Source organism: Rattus norvegicus, chromosome 10 (genome assembly GCF_036323735.1).
Source record: "Rattus norvegicus strain BN/NHsdMcwi chromosome 10, GRCr8, whole genome shotgun sequence".
NCBI classification, from domain to species: domain Eukaryota; kingdom Metazoa; phylum Chordata; class Mammalia; order Rodentia; family Muridae; genus Rattus; species Rattus norvegicus.
This window is the reverse complement of record NC_086028.1, coordinates 107054663-107074594: the sequence shown is the minus strand read 5'-3', so window position 1 is coordinate 107074594 and position 19932 is coordinate 107054663. Positions and strand designations below refer to the sequence as shown.

General features: G+C 43.8%; 1 protein-coding gene across 2 annotated transcripts in view; it reads right to left on the bottom strand.

The window, feature by feature from the left end:
- The window catches only part of Foxk2 (forkhead box K2), a 49928-nt gene that overhangs the window by 16266 nt on the left and 13730 nt on the right, over positions 1-19932 (bottom strand). For both annotated transcript variants that reach the window (NM_001401861.1, NM_001107075.1), the window contains exons 2-4: positions 7320-7514; positions 5121-5268; positions 2488-2634 (exon numbers count right to left, since the gene is read on the bottom strand). In NM_001401861.1, the coding sequence (NP_001388790.1) occupies positions 2488-2634; positions 5121-5268; positions 7320-7514 (490 nt within the window). The remainder of the gene's footprint in view (positions 1-2487; positions 2635-5120; positions 5269-7319; positions 7515-19932) is intronic.

Here is a 19932-nt window from a genome sequence, read left to right as displayed (position 1 = left end):
TGGGCCAGGCAGTGGTGTTGCACACCTTTAATCTCAGCACTTGGGAGATAGGGGCAGGCTGATCTGAGTTCAAAGCCAGTCTGGTCTACAGAGCAAGTTCCAGGATAGCCAGAGCTATTACACAGAGAGACCCTGTATGGGGGTGGGTGAGTAGTGGTGCGTGTCCATGAATCAATATCAGAACAGTTAGTCTCTCTCACATTAAATTATCTGGAGCCAACAGGAATGAAACATTCTACACTCAGGTGAGAGACGCAGTCATCTTTATGAACCTTGATCTGTACAGAGAACATGTCTGAGTTAAAAAAAAAAAAAAAAAAAAAAAAAGAGTTAACAGCATTCTTTAGCAAGAAAACCTCATGAGCTCAGAATCCCTCAGGGCAATATATACCAGAAACACACAAACATAAACAACCACATAGCTTGAGTCTTACTCAAGCTTTCAAAACTACATCTCAAAGCCTCTAGGCACTGGTATTTCAAATCACCAGCATCTGAACATTAAAAAAACAAAACGGAGCACCCTTAGACCTTCCGGGTCCTCACATGCTCACACTGGCTGTGTTCTGTGGTAACCCACGGAACAGAGTGGATAAAGTCATGCTCTTTGGGGCCTTTAAAAGTCATCAGTGTTTTAAGCACAAACTTCATTCTGTGGAGGGCAGGGAAGTGCTGAGGGTCAAACCTAGAACATTAGAGGCATTCTACTGAGGAGCAACATCTCTAGCCCAGAGCCTATTTTCACAGGTCAAAAACTTATCAATACAGCTGGAATTCAGTCTGTAGTATGATAAGGCCCTCAACACAGAACATACTATGGTCATGTTCTCTAAACCCAGTGACTTCCTGGGGAATTACTAAGCACAATCTGTGCTTACCAGGAAGGGAAGGTGGGAAGGTAAGGACTAAAGTCATAAAAGTCAAAAGCAAGGATCTAGTTTAACACATTTATACATCTGCAGGTAAAAAGGGCTTTTAGAGCAGAATATGTAGCACATGCCTTTAATCCCAGCACTCACAGAGAGGCAGGCAGATCTCTGTGATTTCAAGGCCAGGCTTGATTGACATAGAGTGTTCTAGAGCATAATAATTTTTTCGTTTGTTTTTGAGGCAGGGTTTCTTTGTGTAACAGAGCCCTGGCTGTCCTAGAACTCACTCACTTGGTACACCAGACTGGCCTGGAACTCACAGAGATCCACCTGCTTCTGCCTCCCAAGTACTGGTATCAAAGGCGTGAGCCATCACTGCCTAGCAGGCAGAATAATTCATAAAAAGTATAAAATGTTTTTGTATAAAAAGTATATACAAAATTAAATTTTAAATGTTTTTCCTTGCAGTAGGCAGGAAAATCACCCTCACATACCCATATTATAATCTCAACTGAACATTTAAAAAATGATGTTTACTCATCAAATCAAAGCCCCAAAATAACACTGCTGTCATTACTGGTTATTTTACGAATTAAAAGAAAAATCAAATACATCTCTCCTTTGTTTTTTGTCGTTTAACATTGTGCATGGCAAATTTACCCTTTCCCAAATCCCCTCAACTCCCAAAGTTTCCTACACATCCAGTAAATGGTAATATATCCTAGATACACAGAGAGACAAGCCTGTGCAATGTATGGTTTAAGAGTTACAGAGAAGCCATGTGTGATGACGCGTACCTTTAATCCCTGTATCTGAGAGCCAGAGCCAAGCAGACCTCTCAAGAGTTCAAGGCTAGCCTGGTCTACACAGTGTTTCAGAAATGCCAGAAAGCTACAGAGTGAAACCCTTTCTCAAAAAGAAAAAATAAATAAATAAAAAAAGAGAGAAACTAAACCCACCTCAAAACAAACAACCAAAAACCAAAAACCATTACCGGCACCAGCAACCTTCCAGGGAACCCCAGGCCCCAGAACAGCAGCATTGTGAAGAGGCTGCAGGCTCTTTTTTTTTTTTTTTTTTTTTTTGGTTCTTTTTTTTTGGAGCTGGGGACTGAACCCAGGGCCTTGCACTTCCTAGGCAAGTGCTCTACCACTGAGCTAAATCCCCAACCCGAGGCTGGAGGCTCTTAACGGAGGAAACTGCAACTCAAACTGGGCCTGTCCATCTCTGTGTTACATACGGGCCACGTGTAAAAGCTATACTCTTAAAAACAAAGTCAGGATAAGCATGGTAAAACAATTTAAAAGCCAGCCTCTGTGAAATATGAAGTTCCTATATTTCCAGAAGCACAGGTAGATGAATGTGAAAGAAAAGAATGGACTTTATAGTTTAAAATTCCCCAACATTTTCAACAAATGGAAATGAAAATCCCCCAGGCTTTATATATCCCAGGAAAAAACATATTTCCCAAAGTCAAAGCAAGAACTGTGCTCCTTCTCCAAAAAGAGCAGGGCACAACCAGGCCTCTCAGTGGAGACTCCCTCCCTCCTCAATGGCCTCTCTCATGTACACCCAGGTTAGGAAAAGCAGCATCTACAGCAAGCCGAGACGGACTTACCTGCCAGCCCTTGTCCGCAGTCCTGTAGTATGGATAGTTCTTAGTGATGTGTGTGTAGATCCCATTTAGGGTAAGTTGTTTATCAGGAGCCATTGTAATTGCTTGTACTATCAACTGTGCATAGGAGTAAGGTGGTTTTGAGTCATCCTGTGTTAGGGGAGAAAAAAAGCACCTAAGATTTAAGAGCATTCTTTTATGTATTCTTGCAACAGTGTTTTTATTATGAAAGTAATATAATTGGGAAACTTTGAGCAAAGTAAGTGGGAAATTTGTAGACTGTATAAAAAGATTAAAAATCACGTAAGGAGCCAGCACTCCAGAAGCAGGCGGATCTCTTTGACTTTGAGGCCAGCCTGGTCTACAAAGAGATTTCCAGGACAGCCAAGACTGCTACACAGAGAAACTCTACATCCAAAACAATACAAAACAAAAAGAACAAAAACAAATAACCAAAACAAACAAAAATCACATACAGAGAAAATTTAAATGACAAGAACAAAACAATAAAGATGAGCAAAGTCACTGGACCTCGGGGAGCCCAGGGCGGTTGTTACAAATCAAGGAGTGAGCACCCTGTGACATGGGAGAATAGGCATGCCCACATATGACATGGGAGAATATGCCCACGTATGACGCAGGGCAAGCACAGCACAAACATGGCTCTGACAGGGAGCACTTGAGGTAGGACTGTCCAAATGCCCATCTACTGTCAAGGCTCTGCATGCGAGGCTATGCCTGTGTTGGAGCCTAGCTCCTGTGTGAACTTTTGGAGAATGCATACCAGCACTGGAAAATAGCCAAGTAATGTAAATTAAAAGAAGCAATCTGCAGGTCAGTGTATTCAAATAATACCACTTATTCAAAGCACATTCAGCATAAGGCCTGTGTTTGATCACCATCACTGCAAGGATATAGACTGTTCACAGATAAAGTATGTCATTTATTTACTTAACATGTAGGTGTGACACCTGAACATACATCTACTCAGCATGTGCATGAAGTGTAGGACAGAAAGGAGAGGGGACTCCCTCAGAACTGGAGTTACAGTTGTTAGCTGACATTTAAACCCAGGTCCTCTAGAAGAGCAGTTAGTATTCTTAACTGCTAAGCCATGACTCTTCCCAACCCTGCCTTGAATTTTTAGGATTTGCAGTTTTAAACAAACCATTGTTTTGCTATACATTGAGTTAAGGCCGGCCTACAGAATAAGACCTGAAGTCCTATCTCAATGGAGATGCGCTTAGGGACCAGGGGCGGCATCAGAAGTTCCTGAGATGAAAGTGACAGCATGAGACAAGTGGAAAACCTTAACACCCTACCATGCCAGCATCCAGAAGACCCAGCCCACCTTAAATGGCTGACAGTCTGCTAGAGCTTATTTTGCTATCCCTTAGACCACAAAGGCCCTGCCTAGGCAGCCACAGGAAGACGCCACAAGTTCTAAGAGGAACCAGGAATAACAAGGACCCAAGTCTGGGAAGTGGCTGAGCAGCTGTCTTGGCACCATGTGCTTGATCGGAGGTTTAAGCCTCCGTCCCTGCTCAGGAGGCCAGTGTAGTCCTAGGGCTTCCTCTTACATGTTCCTAAGGATGTTTTTATTCGTTCCAGGAGTCAATTCTCTTCTCTCACTATGTGGATCCTCGGAACCAAACTTTGATCATCAGCTTATCCACTCAGCTCTCTGGCTGGCCTTACAAATGCTCTTCTTGTGTGTTTATAAGCAACGTCTCACAATAAACTAAAACTTGTTATGTAGACCAAGACAGCCTTGAACTCAGAGATCCTCCTGGCTCTCCCTCTCAAATGCTGAAATTAAGGGCGTATGCTACCATTTTTATTTTAAAGTAATTTAACACAGAATATGGTCAGAATATCCCCACATGGGTAAAGCAAACTTTGCAAAGTGAACGGCTCCTGCCAGGCCCTGAGTCTACAGCCCCTGCTCAGACCACTCTCAGTCTGGCGTTATAGCCATCATTTTCTACTGTGATGCTTCACCCAGCACCTTAGGTGCCTCTGTGTGCAGCGAGCCATCTGCTCTTTGTGTTCTTTGTGAGCAGGTCACATTTTATAATGATACGCTATGTAGACTTTTCTTTTTCTTACTTAACATTATAACTGTCCTTCTGTGTTACTAACAATTTCATACAGTCTACAGTTGCCCTGGGATCCTCACATATGCGCTGAGTAGTTTTTTAAAAAATGCACTACAAATCCTGATGCCCGTGTCACACTCAGAGTGACATGAGAATCAAATCCACATAGATGCACAAGTCTGTGTGCCAGTGACACAAACCAGGGCCAACAGGGGAGAGGGAACCTTAATTGATGACTTGCCTCCCTCTGAGTAGCCTTTATCTGTGGTGCTTTTTTTTTTTTTTTGATTAATTATTGGCATGAAAAAGGCCAACCCCTGTGAGCAGTGCCACTCCTGGGCAGGTGGCTCTGGACTGAAGGAAGCAAACAAGCAGCACCCCTCTCCATGGTGTCTGCTTCCTTTCCTGCTTCCAGATCCTTGCCCCAACTTTTCTCAATGGTGGACTATTACATGGAAAGGCAAGACAGACAAACCCTTGGACTTGTTACCAATAACTGTGTAATGTTCCCCAGATCCAGAACTACAAAGCACTTACCTTTGGGCTATCTCCACCTGAAGCTTCCTTTTCATTTTCTGGCTGTGAATTGTCAGCCATTAAATTGAGGTCAGATGGTATCACACGGCCCATTTTGTACCCTGAAGACCCTGCTCCCCGGGGGCTGGATGGGCAGGAGTTTGCAGCACTGTGAAAGAAAGGGAAGAGTTGATTTTAAAGCAAACACACTATTGGTCTTCAAGATCTGAGACCAGGGAAAACAAACTTTTTTAAAATTCCTTTACTATGTGTTTGCCCACATGTGTGCTATGTACATGCCTAAAGGAGGCCACAATGCAGTGTGGGGTCTCCTAAAGCTAGAGTTACATTTCTCTAGCCCCATTTCTTTTTCTTGAGACAACACTTCGTTCTGTACTGCAGGCTGGTCTTAAATGTGTGGCAATTTTCTGGCTTTAGTTTCTGAAGTACTGGGATTTTTGTGTGCTACTATGTCTGGTTAAAATGGAAAAAAAAATTGAGAACAGCAATATTTCTACGTGTAAGAAAACACAACTGTCAAGACAAACTGTGGAAAGGCAGTGTCCCATGTGTCCTGCCAGAGACTGAGCCATCACAGCCAATAGGAACTTCAGTTTTTTAAAAAATCTTACATACACTGGTGTTTTCCATGCATGTATGCCACCTATGTTAGGGTATCAGTTCCCTGGAGCTGCCAATGTGGGTGTCGGGGCTCACTCCTCTGGAAAAGCAGTCAGTGCTCTTAACCACTGAGCCATTTCTCCAGCCCCAAACTTAAAAAAAATTTTTTGAAAGATTTATGTTATATGTTTGAAGTGAGTGCGTGCGTGCGTGCGTGCGTGTGTGCGTGCGCGCTACACACAAGCCTGGTGACTGTGAAGGCCAGAAGAAGGTGTTGGATTTCCTAGAATTAGATGTCTGTGGACTGCCATATGATACTAGGAACTGACCTGGGTCTTTGTGCAAGAGCGGAAAGTGCTCTTAAAGCATTAGACTGTCTAGTCCCTTAAAATTTTAAATTTCAACTTTCAGTATGGTTCCTAGACACTCAATTACTCTCAGTCTGTGAAGAGTTTTGGAAGAAATATAATTAGATAATCTGTCAACTCTTCAATGAAAATAATACACCTAAAAACTGGAAACAGCTAAACTTAGAGCTGGATCCTGAAGCAGGGACAAAGGCAGGTAGAGCTCTGTGAGGTCCAAGCCAGCCTGGTCCCCACAGCAAGTTCCAGTTCAGCCAATGCCACAGGTTATACTCAGTGAGACACTATTTAAAGGGGGCGGGGAGAGACCCCACACAGGCCAGCTCCCCCCGACCCCTCACAGCCTAGCTCCCTCCCACCCCTCACAGCCCAGCTCCCCCCACCCCTCACAGCCCAGCTCCCCCCCACCCCTCACAGCCCAGCTCCCCCCACCCCTCACAGCCCAGCTCCCCCCCACCCCTCACAGCCCAGCTCCCCCCTACCCCACACACTCCAGCTCCCCACCTACCCCACACACCCCAGCTCCCCCCACCCCTCACAGCCCAGCTCCCCCCCACCCCTCACAGCCCAGCTCCCCCCCACCCCACACACCCCAACTCCCCACCTACCCCACAGAACCCAATTTTACCCCCACTGCCACCACAGCTTCCCTCAGGCTCTTCCCACCAGCAAATGAGAAACTCATGCAGGCCCACAATTCTTAGACACTGATAGATGAGGGTTCAGTCAGAAATAAGGCATTTATACTATCCCCTTTAAGGCTCAGGGTACAAGCAGGAAGACAGAAACAATGGCAGTGATATCCCAAACTCTAGGCAGGACAGTGACTATAATCATACACTCATAGCAGGTACTCAGCCCCGGTCTGCACAAGGCAAAAGCCCTCTTAATCATTAGTCATTGTTGGTGGAGGGGCTCATGGATCCTAACACTTACCCCTGACTACAGCAACTCAGGACTGTGGGAAGAGTGCAGTTGCCCTCAGTTATAGAACACTGCTGTGCCCACCAGACTCCAAAGGATAATTCCAATTCTAAGGCCACAGCAATGGCCCTGGTAAAACAAACCCAAAGGGGTACAGACAAAGCAGGGATCCCACAGCCTACCAATGTGTGAGAATTACAATTTACAGTACAGAAACTCTGAGCAGACTCTTGGTAGCCAGCTGCAGTAAAAATAGGTAGGGTCACTTTGGGTAGACTTATGTGACTAAAGACCTGTGGATGTGCTATACCTGATAGTTCCCGTGGGGGAGGGAAGGGGGCTGATGAGGTGGGCCATCGTGTCTGGAATGTTGATGGTCAGGGGTGAGATGTGTGGCTGCACAGGCTTCACTGGCGACTCAGGTGCTTCCTGCTTCTCTCTTTTCTCGCTGGATAGGGCTGTGAATGTTATCTTGATATTTGTGCTCGGAAACCTGAAAGTGCACCTGGAGAACAGAACCTGAGGGTCAGTTCATGCCTTTGACCACCAGACACCTGAGCTTCCCCACAGGACTTGTGAGGACATCGGCCCTCACCACTTCAAAAACCACCTGCAACGAATACCAAGGCATTTAATGAGCAAAAACACAAACAAGGACTTTATAGACACTGACTAATGGTGCACACCCGTGAGCCCAGCACTTGGGTGGCAGAAGTGGAAGTTCAAGACCAGCTCTAGCTAAACAGCAAGTTCAAGGGCAGCCTGGGCTCATAAGATTCCCACCGTCCCTCCAAACAGACAGAAGAAGGGACACAGACTACAGAAGTAGTACTCAGAGCAGCCATTAGAAAATGAAAACTATAGGACAAAAAGGAAAGGAAAAGGAAAATCCAATGTCTGCCAGGTGTGGTCCCCAGCAAGAGCTAACAAAGAGCTCAGCTTCCATTACTTGAACAAAGGTTCCTTTTGAACATTTCAGCATTGGCAGAATCCTTCTACCGGCCTCTACCTACCTACTCCTATACTGGCTGACAATGCTTCCTTCCCTGTATTACAAAGGCGACAGCCAGACAGTCTGGAGCATTGAGCTGAGGGACCTAAGGCTCCACCAACATCTATGTTTAGATACAAACCAGACCTTCATGCTAACATGCAGCACCATGGAAATCAATCGTGTTTAAACAGTCTCTAAGTAGAAAGGCAGTTTAAAATTAGAGATGTCTCTTTATACAACACAAGTTAACTAACTGATTTATCAATCTGTTTTCAAATAGTACTCCCAATAGATTTCTTGCAACCAATCCCTCCCCCACAGTAAAGGAATAACTGTCTCTGTCCTCTGGGAACCAACGCCCATCTTGGAGTTTCCTCGAACAACCTCCAGTGGATCTGTTTCCCACTTAATTTGAGGTTTTGAGACCCATTCCCTCTCTCTTAACTTTTCCACACTAACACCAACGATCTTTGGGCCTCATGAGTTCAGATTCCTCACAAACCCTATAACAACATGTTGGGTGGGAAACTTCTCCCCCTGTCTCCTCCTCCCAACCCCCTTTCAAAACAGTATCTCACTATTCAGTCCACTGTCCTGGAATCCTATGTGGACCAGGCTGTCCTTGAACTCACAGAGATCCTCATGCCTCTGCCTTGACCTCTGAATGCTGGGATTAAAGATGTGTGGAACTGCTCCTGGCTTTCTTCTCTGGTTCTAATTCCTATAATTATATCTATATTAAATCTCTCTAATATGTGCATGGATGTACTGCCTGCAGGGATGTCTGTGTATCAGGTGAGTGCCTGGTACCCACAGAGGTCAGAAGAGGAGTCAGATCTCCTGAAACTTAAGTTACAGACAGGGAAAGGCCACCATGAGGCTCCTGGGAATTCAATCTGAGTCCCCTGCAAGAGCAGCCCGTGCTTTTAACTGTTGGGTTATCTCTGTAGTCAGTTCTGAAGCTGGTGTGATAATAAACACCTGTCATCCCAGCACTCAGGAGGAGGCAGAGTTAGCAGTTCAAAGTCAACCTTGGCTGCATGAGCCCTGGCTCAAAAAACAAAACAAGGGTGAACTTTTTAAAGAGAAAATTCCTCTTTCTTCCTAGGCTAGAGGGAAAAAAAGAAAAAGCGTGCGAAAGAGCAAGACAGCAAGAGCGAGAGTGAGCGAGAGAGCGAGAGAGAGAACTGTGTCAGTCAGGAATTCAATAAACAAAGAAACTTGGTAACATTAGTGATCCTTAGCTATTCAGAGTGCCCTCACACAAAATAAATGAATGAAAACATTAGTAGGTAATACATTTCCACAGATGGACTTGTTTCTGTGCACGCCTATGAGGGAACCTTGACTTTGGACTCTCATGACCTGGTGCAGGATCCCAGAGGCTTATGAGAGCAGGTTGAGTGACTCCTCAGAGTTTCTTTATACGGACAATTTTGTCTCAACTTTTGTCCCAACTGCCCCCTAATTCTATTAACAAAGACTGAAAAGAGCTTTCTGCCACGATTTTGTCTGACAATTTGCTGTTGGAAAGGCCAGCTCAGTAGTGGCACAGGCCTGTAATGCCAGCTACTCAGAAAGCAGAGACAAGAGAGGATCACAGGCTCGAGGGTTGCCTGGCTACAGAGTAAGACCCTATCTCAAAATAAAGAGTTAAAAGGTAGGGAAGGATCAGATCAGTTCGTTAGTACAGTGTGTGTCTAGCATGTATGAGACTCTGGCTTCAAACCAGTAAGAAAAGAGAAGACACAGAAGAAAGGCAGCTATAGGAGAACAGATGCACAGCAGATGCCACTCAACAACTGCAGAGCAAACCACTCACTCAGCTCACAAACACCACTCAAAGAAAAGCCAAGCTCTAAGTCTGCTCTGCCCAACTGAGAATCCTGAAAACACAACTCATCTCCTTCTAGGAGATCACAGTATGGCTACCTGGGCTCCCTCAGGAAGACGAAGCCTGTAATTCTGAGGGTAAATCTAGTGCTCTATTCTCAGACTGAGATGAAGGCCATCAGGATGTACATGGGCATCAATCAAACTCTTTATAAGGTTCCTTCAAATTAGGTTTATTCTGTTCTATATAAAATATACTTCAAAGAAAGCTTACTTAAAATAGCAACTAAATCAGGGGAATGATCAGGGTCTGGCAAGACAGACAGCTTTCTTTCTGCTGTGTGGGCCTGACCTCCTGAGAACCAAGGTTGGAAGTAAAGAGCAGACTCCTGAGAATTGTCCTCTGACCCCAACACATATTATGTATCAAATGTGCATACGATAACAACTTAAAAACAAAAATTAAAAAAAAAAAGTAGTGTCCTTTCCCCCTAAAATGTCAAAAGATCAGACTACAGTTTAGGGTGCACAAACACAACTGTGCAGTTTAAGGTACACACAAGTCTGGGGCTGGGGATTTAGCTCAGTGGTAGAGCGCTTACCTAGGAAGCGCAAGGCCCTGGCTTCGGTCCCCAGCGCCGGAAAAAAAAAAGAACCAAAAAAGAAAAGAAAAAAAAAAAAGGTACACACAAGTCAACTCTGAAGTGACACACTGAACAAAGTATCATTTTTCTTTTACCTATGTAGGACCTGAGCAAAATGAATATAATGTCTAGGAGGGTTTTACCTAAGTACTAATAAAGTTGATAATTACATATTTGACTTTGGATAACATAATTCAATATCAGGACTCCTGATAACAGGACTGTCCTCACCACCTAGGCACCTGCACTGACCAATGACACAAGCCTGCCTAGATTCCTTATATTGCAACACTTCACACCATACCTCAACAAAAGAGGACTGTTTTAAAAATGTCACCAGAAGAGCTAATAAGCACACAAAAAGATCCTCAAATCGCACAAAGGTCTGGGTAGGAGCGGTATTAACCTCTAAAAATATATATGAGATATATATATATATATATCTCATATATATTTTTTTATTTATTTATAACAAATTTTTAAAAAGCTTCCCAACTGAAAAATCTATCCAAAGATAACCAAGAATCTAGGTATGGTGGTATGTGCCTTTAATCATGACAGTCCTAAGAGTTAAGTAGGAGGACCAGGAGTTCAAAGTCATTCTCAGCTACATACATTCTAGGTCAGCCTGGGCTACATGAGATCTTTTCTCACATACTTAAACACACGCACTTGAGACCATTCATAGCAGCACTGTCAATAATAGCTCCGAATAAAACTATTTTATGTGTTCATCTGCAGAGTAAACGTTACTAAATTCACATTCTTAAAAACTTTACAGAAACAAAATGACCCTCGGTTTTGTTAAAGAAGTAAGACTGATTTCATAAGCATACCATTCAAATTGCTTCACCTCAGGATCCATTCTTTATTACATAAGCATTCGAAAGGAAAGATGTCCAATTGATAGTCGTTCCAGAGAGGAGGCACAGTGTGTGTGTGTGTGTGTGTGTGTGTGTGTGTGTGTGTGTGTGTGTGTGTGTTGGGGGGGGGGGGATGAGAACGACACACAGTGAGGATGTATGCTAATGACCTCTGTCCTGTGACAGGCCACAAGAGTGGCAGAAACAGTGACAATCATGTAAATATCTCCTGGTGATCCAAGGGGGAATCAGAGAAATGTTCAAGTAAGAACGGCACAGATAGGTAGTTCTGTGGACTCAGAAAAGTAGACAGCTATTAAAGAGGATAAATCCACAGGCTGTGGAAGGACACTGGCTCTCTCCAAGGAGGAAAGGCAGAAACCTGGAGGAGAGAAAGAGCATGTCACCCTAAGCCTTTTGTTCTCCCTGTCCTCCCAGGTGACTTGCTTTGGAGGTCTACAGTCCCTTCTCCAATTCTAAAAGCAAAGGTTCTGAAGAATCTAATCTCAGATCCCCCGGCAGCCCATTCTGACCTGCATTGAAGAAGAGTTAATTATAGCCTTTGACTGCCCCACTTAGTGAGCACAACCTTGTGTTTTTGCCTCAGAAGTTTAACAGTCTGTATCACAAGGTGCTGGGAGTGTTGGATCACACACAGCCCACACAGTGTCCACCAGACAGATCTGGAGATTTCCAACGGGACCCTATAAGTATTGTGCCTAACACAGCACCACTTCTCACAGGATTTCTCTAAGATATTGATTTGTTAAAGAGGTAAACAAGATGTTTATACGGAAAGGAGTAAGTTCACTAGGCTGCTGTCTTAGATCACTAATTAGTAGTTCTTTCATTACTGATAGGCAATAAGTATTCCCAGAATACTTATCAGTGCCTTTGACCACTCTCACAACAGAGACGCAAGCAAAGAAGCAAGCTATTAACTCCTGCCCTCTATTGACCATCATGTCTCAGCACCAACATGGCAGCCAGCAGGGGTTCACACACCACTAGACAAAAGTACCCAGCTGCTGCCTATCTGGTTAAGTGAAATCTTGACTCATCGTTTATATGACCCTTAATTACTGAGCAAAGAGAATAAAGGAAATGTCTTTTACCCTTTACCTCTAACACACTGAACCTGTAACTGTGCAAAAAACATCCATTAAAAAGATAACATTTTAGGCAGATGGTGGTGCACACCTTTAATCCCAGCACTGGGGAGGCAGAGGCAGGTGGATCTCTGTGAGTTTTAGGGCAGCCTGGTCTACAGAGAGAAACCGGTCTTGAAAACCTCTCTCTCCCCAAGAAAGGACATTTCAAATGCTTTGACAATACATTAGTTTTATTTAACAATTCCAGGTAGCTGGAAACAGACTTGAAGTTTCAAAGGGAACCCATCTGGAAGGTGACACTTGGGAGCCACTATGAACACACTGAAGTCAGACCAGCAGGGGCTTAAGGACTATATGACTGCACACAACCACAACATTACACTACACGGTACTCATCTATTCAAAATGCATTAATTTAGCAGGGCATGGTGGCACAGGCCGTAGTCCCCACACTTGGCAATCATGTGGCAAGAGGACTGACAAGACAAGGTCCTATCTCCAAACACTGTAGTTTAGCTAACATCACTGTTCTGTGGGTAAAAGACGACAACAATACAACAACCTCTGCACTCGATGACAATTGAGGGGCGTGTGAGCGTGAGGGTCCAAGTGCACATTCCCAGCACCTCTGTCAAAATAACTGCCATACAAACATGACACCAGTATAGTACTGGACTAGGTGGAAAGAGGACGAGCTGGAATCTCACTGGTCAGCTGGTCTAGCAGAAAAGACCAACTTCAGGTCCACTGAGAAGCCATACGCATGCACACGCACATGCACACATATATACACACAGAAAATACAGAGAGATAAACATGGGGGCTGGAAAGATGGCTCAGCAGTCAAGAACACTGGCTATTCTTACACAGAAGACCTGGGTTTAAATTCCAGCACCCACACACACAGTGGCTCACAGCTATATCTATAACTACTGTTACAAGGGATTCAACGCCCTATTCTGGGCTCTACAGGACTTGCACTCACATGTGTACATATATACATGCATGTGCATGGATAAATAACAAAATAAACTTTTAAAAAGAGAAAAGAGAAACTGGATGATGATGGTATACACCATTAATCCCAGCACTGGGGATGCAGAGACAGACAGATCCCTGAGTTCGAAACCAGCCTGGTCTACAGTAAGTCCAGGACAGTCAAGGCCAAACTGTTTTCAAAAGCAAACAAATAGTAAAAAGAAATAAACCAGCCAACCATGACCTACCCTGGCTAACAGGCTCCATTCTAACACTCTCCTCCACTTACAGCTTCCTCTTCTGATCTCACATCAACCCCAGTTCTTGACAGCCACCATCAGAGAGGAACATGTGCTTCCAGAATGCAGCCCATTAATAGAATCACTTATTTTCAAAGCATAACTATATAATCACAGCACTGGGGAAGGAAGGAGGGAGGAAAAAGAGTTCAGGCCATCCTCAACTACTTGAGCTCAAGGCCAGCCTAGGCTGCATAAGACTTCTCAAAAAATAAATAAATGAGGCTGAGAAGAAGGCTTAGCAGCTAAAAGAACTTGCTGAGGACCCCTCCCCCCAGATCCAGCATCTCTACGGTTTCCACCGCACCAGGTAAAAACAGACAACACACACAATACATGCCTGCGGCAAAACATTCATACACATTTAAAATTTACATTTCCTTTGAGTAGTCACATCTGATTGTCACCCATCTCTATTAATTTATAACAAATACAAGTCCATAACTTGAGAAGTTGAAATTATCATTGAGAATTCTAATTCTGAACTGTCTCTTGGAATCACTTATATGCTTAATTCTTCAGTAAGCCCTTTATTCTTACCTAACCCCACTTTCTAGAAAAAGCTTCTCCTGCCACACACATATGAACTAGGAAGCAAAGCTAGAGACAGCGTGTGCGGCACAAAGATACATACTCAGGTGCAAACAAACTCTAGAGCTTTAGGACTCTCTCAAGAACAGCTAAGAGAAATCACACGCAGATTCTCCCATGCCATATGTACCCACATGGGTTCCTTTGAGTAAGAAAAATATTTAAAGTTCTATAAGCTCTTTAGAACAATGGGTTTCACACTCAGCAAGACCAAGTGCAGTGCACTAGGAAATCTGCAAATGCTCATTAGAGGTGATTTCTGCTGTCAATCTTGTTAGTAAACATTTTAACTATCTAAAAGATACAAACTTGAAATGTTTTTGCTAAGATGATCCCTTCCCTCAAAGGCATGAAGATAAAAACTGGGAAAGGCCTTGGCCTAAAACCCTGGTCATACAGGAACAGAGACCCTGAAGCAGCAGAGCAAGTCCAGAAGAGAAATGGAATAGCATTCAGGAGGAAACACGTGAGGATCCAAGCCACCAGTGTAAATAACATGGAGGAGGACACCCGGGCCGTTGTGTGGGTAACTTAGGGGTAGGAGCAGTTCCATACAAGTGCTTTCAGTGGGTCAGCTGCAGGACAACATGGACAAAAGAGGCCACTAAGGAGAAGGGGAGGAGAGGAGGAAGAGAAGGAGGAAAAAGAAAGGGGAGGAGAGGAAGAAGGTGGCAGCTGATGGGGAAGTTAAGGTAATCATCTCTTATTTCCAATTCCCAAAGCTGCTTAAAAATTCCATTCTCGAGCTAGGGAGACGGCTCAGCAGTTAAGAGCACTTGGCTCCTCTTCCAGAAGACCCAGGTTCAATTCCAAGAACTCACATGGCAATTCATAACCATTTGTAATTCCTGTTCCAGGGGATCCAACTCCCTCACGCATGCAGGCAAAATTCCAATGTACATAAAATAAAAAAAAAAAATTTTAAAAATTGCATTCTAGAGCTAAAGCAGCAAAATTGGCTGTTTTCCTGAGGTGTTGAGGACCTTCCTTTCCCAGGTTCCACAAAATAAACAAACAAAATTTAAGTCTAAAAGGAAGTTCATCAGTTACCTATATATGTATCAATTTGACAACAGGAAACAACATTTCATTTTTCTTAGTCCTATCTCCCAAGGTTCAACTGTCCCTACGATATGCCAACCTTAGTGTCATGAACAGATTCTCCACCGGACAGTCCCCACCCTCTGTGTTACCCACTACCGTTTTGTTTTAAGACTAAGATTAGGCAGGATTTTCTAGCAACTTCTTAAGAGTCAAGTAGGTGCATGCCTCATCATCCAAACCCAAACCAACATTCAGGTCCAAGAAAATAGACTAGAAAAGGAGCCAGTGTATGCCTAGTGCAGAAAATCCGTCAACGTTATGATGGCAAATGGGACAGTAAGCCAGGCTCTCCCACTGCAAGACAAGAATCATTTTCCATTCAACTTAAATTCAAGAGAAACAAATTACCAACCCTGTCAAAATGAGGTACTAGAGACAGATCTGGGAAGCAAATCTCACATTAAACACACACACACACACACACACACACACACACACACACACACACACAAAACCTTAAAAAAAAAAGCAAGTTTACACCCTATAAAGTCTTAAATTGTCTACAAATTTCAGGTCCTGATGAACAGTATTAGTCCACACAAATAAAGAATCTTCACAGTAATCAATTAGCTCTTTACTAGAAATTATATTAGATTAAATTTTTAAACATACATTTATTTATTTATTTATTTATTTATTTACTTACTTACTTACTTACTTACTTACTTACTTATTTGTGGGGAGGAAGTACCCACCACAGAGTATGAGAGTTAGTTCTTCCCTTCTACTAGTTCTGAAGACTGAACTTGGATCCTCAGGTTTACCGGTTAACAGCCTCTATTCAATAAGCCATATTACTGGCCCAAATTGGTTTCATTTCTTATAATCCCCCAGACACTGAACCCACATTTTTAAAAACAGATTTTTAAAAAAAATCATGGAAAAAACAGACCTCAAAGACAGCTTACCCGAAGTGGCTGAAGGCTGTCTCTAAAATGTTGTGTACACTTGCTTCAACCCTCAGAACTCAAATCAAAAAAACAAACAACACTAAAAAACAATCCAGCTTAATCACCAACCCTCACTGCTTTACTCAAATTTAGTTCAAAAACAAAACATACCCTGAGGCAAGGGCTTTGAGAGCCTCCCTGGGAGTCAAGACTTTCCACAGCACCAATGTGCACTAGAATAAAGATGAGCAGCTTGGGCTGCTCCCCAGGCAAAGTGCAAGATGAGGGTGGGCCTAGTCAAAGTCAGATCCAGACTGGGAAGAATCCTAGCTTTCAGGAAGTCTATCAAGGTAACAGCCAGACACATGCTACATTAGCTAAGGAACAAAATTACCTCAGTTGCTAAACAAAAGGTTCACATGGGTCTCAACAAACCAATAAAACCCCCAACAAACTACAAGGCAAACATGATTTCCAAAGCTACCAGTTTTCAACACTACAACAGAAATCTTAAGTTACATAAAGAGACAGGAGTGACTCACCAAAGGAGCAAAAAAGATTTATGTATAATGCTCAGTGCTAGCCCATATGCTTAACATATGTTAGACCCTGGGTTCAATCTCTAACGTACACACCCACACACAAACAGGAGCAGTGCAACAAAAAGAATCCAGTCCTGAAGAAAGACCAGATGCTGGACTTACTACACAAAAGCTTTAAGCAATTTTCTTAGCAAAACATGGTGGATATTTCTGCAGTCCCAGTACTTGGGAAGCTGAGAGTTCAAGGCTAGCCTGGGCTATACAGTGAGCTCCTGTCTCAAAAACAAACAAATGGAATAAGATCTAAGGGCTGGAGAATTGGCTCAGTGGTTAAGGGAGTGTAATAACTGCAAGGATCAGAGTTCAGGTCCAGCAATGAAACTGTGAATGGTTAACAACCACCTACAACTCCAGTTCTAGGCTCTGATACCTCGGGTCTCCCTGGGAACATGCACTCACATGCACATACAGACGACAAAGTAAATCTGAAAGAAAGGGGAGGGGAGGGGGGAGGGGAGGGGGAAAGGAGGGGAGAGGAGGGGGAGGGGGAGGGGTGGGGGAGGAGAGGGGGAGGGGGAGGGGTGGGGAGGAGAGGGGGAGGGGAGGGGGAGGAGAGGGGGAGGGGGAGGGGTGGGGAGGAGAGGGGGAGGGGAGGGGAGGGGAGGGGAGGGGAGGGGAAGAACCCACCCCTCCCAATGTGCTTTAATCCCAGCACTCAGGAGGCAGAAGCAGCTGGATCTGAGTTCAAGGCCAGCCTTGAACTACAGAGATGGAGTGGAAGAAAACACACTGAGAATAAGAACAGGATATTCTTGTTGATTCTAGCACTCAGAAGGCAGAGGCAGGAAGATCACAGAAGTGTTAGACAGCCTGGTCTTCAAAGTTACAGATCAGCTGGGGCTGCACAAAGACTGTTTCTAAACAAACCAAAAAGAGAAGAGTATTTTTATCTTTGAGAAGCTAATTTCAACTAGTTAGACAGCAGGGAAGGGAGGTAGAAGTTGTCAAGCTACCAAGTCACTAAACTCAGGTTGGTTCAGTTAGGATAGTGTGCGGAACTGGAAAAGGCCTGGTTTGGTAGGATATGCTCCAGTTTGTACATTCTCTGGAGCGTCTCCCCAAGGCTCTTGAAGGACACTCACCAGAATGAATAAGACAATAAACAAAGACCACCACACCCTACTCCTAGCCCAAGACAGAAAAATGGAACCTAGGTCAGACCCGAGAAAGAGTCACACATAACCTGTGGTGAAGCAAAAGCAAGTGATGCAAGAAAGACCAGATACCTCTGTCCAGCATCAAAATAGGACCAACAGCAGGTCAGCTTTGTTCCTCTAACAGACCAATAATGGTTTTCCAGTACCACCATGAATTCTATATCCTGATATACATTTTTACTTAAAGAAACTGTACGTGCCTGTACGTGTGGGCTGGAGAGTTGGCTCAGGAGTTAAGAGCACTGACTGCGGGGCTGGGGATTTAGCTCAGTGGTAGAGCGCTTACCTAGGAAGCACAAGGCCCTGGGTTCGGTCCCCAGCTCCGAAAAAAAGAACCAAAAAAAAAAGAGCACTGACTGCTTTTCCAGAGGCCCTGAGTTCAATTCCCAGCAACCACATGGTGGCTCACAACCATCTGCAATGGGATCTGACGCCCTCTTCTGGTGTTATCTGAAGATAGCTACAGTGCACTCATATACATAAAATAATCAATAAATCTTTAAAAAAAAAAAAAGAAAGAAACGGTATGTACATGTGCCCAGGCTTCCACAGCATCAGCCATCTTTAGCTTTAAAACACACAGTTTGAAAACAAAAGCCACTTTGGATACTCCCTAATCAACCAATCTTGAGTTTGAGGTCAGCATGGTCTGCATGAGACCCTGTCTAAAGGGCACTCAATGGTAGAACACTTATACAAGTGTGAATTGCCTCGAACATTTCTGCCTTGTTCTGCCACATTCATTTGTTTTGTTTTGCTTGTAGGGGTCTACAAATCGTGTGCATGCCCAGAGCCAGAAAAGGGCACTGCATCCCTTGGAACTGAAATTGCAGTCAGCTGTAGGTGTTGAACACCTGAACTAGGTCCTCTGCAAGAGGAGCAAGTGTTTATAACTGCTAAGCCATTTTCTCTAGTTATCTCCCAAGTTTTGTTGTTGTTTTAAGATTTTTGTTTTTTGTTTTTTGTTTTGTTTTTTTTTTTAAGACAGTCTCACTGGCTGGCCTGTAACTCTGTAGATCAGGCAGATCTGGAACTCACAGAGATCTCTGCTGGCCTCCCAATGCTGAGATTAAAGATGTGCACCACAACGGCCGGCCCTAAGATTTATTTTTATGTATGTGTTTGTGTATATGTACAATGTGTGTAGGGGTGCTATGAACTGAATTTAAGTCCTCTGTAAGAGCAGCCTGTGCTCTTAACTGCTGAACTATCTCTGCATTCCCCAAAAGTCAAGTCCACTGGCATTTAATTCTAGCACTCGAGAAACAGGCAAGTTGATCTGAGTAAGAGGCCAGCATGGTCTACAAAGTGAGTTGCAGGGCAGCCAAGGCTACAGAGAAACCCTGTCTCAAAAACAAAAGCAAAACAAAAAGCCTACGTCAAGGGCCAATGAGATGGCTCAACAGGTACTGGCTGTAAAGACTGCCAGCCTGAGTTCTATCTCTGCAATTCCTATAGGAGGGAGAACCATATGTGTGTGTGTGCCCCCTCTGACCTCAGTGTGAGTACATATTGATATATGCACTGAATACCTTTTTAAAGCCTATACTGAACAACTCACTAGGCCACAGAGTGGTTATTTAGGCGTACTTAGGATATACTCCAGGAGAAGAGTAGGAATAGTAAAGCCAGGATGGATAGTTAACCTTTAAGCCACATATTCCTGCACTAAGTTCAGATTGCCATGAAAAAGATCCCTCTAACAGTTCAGAAATGGTAAAACAGCTTCCTTCCCACTCTTCTAGCTGTCTCTAGCAAACCTGTTTATATTCTGTTTAAGAAAGAATCCAGAGGGGCTGGGGATTTAGCTCAGTGGTAGAGCGCTTACCTAGAAAGCACAAGGCCCTGGGTTTGGT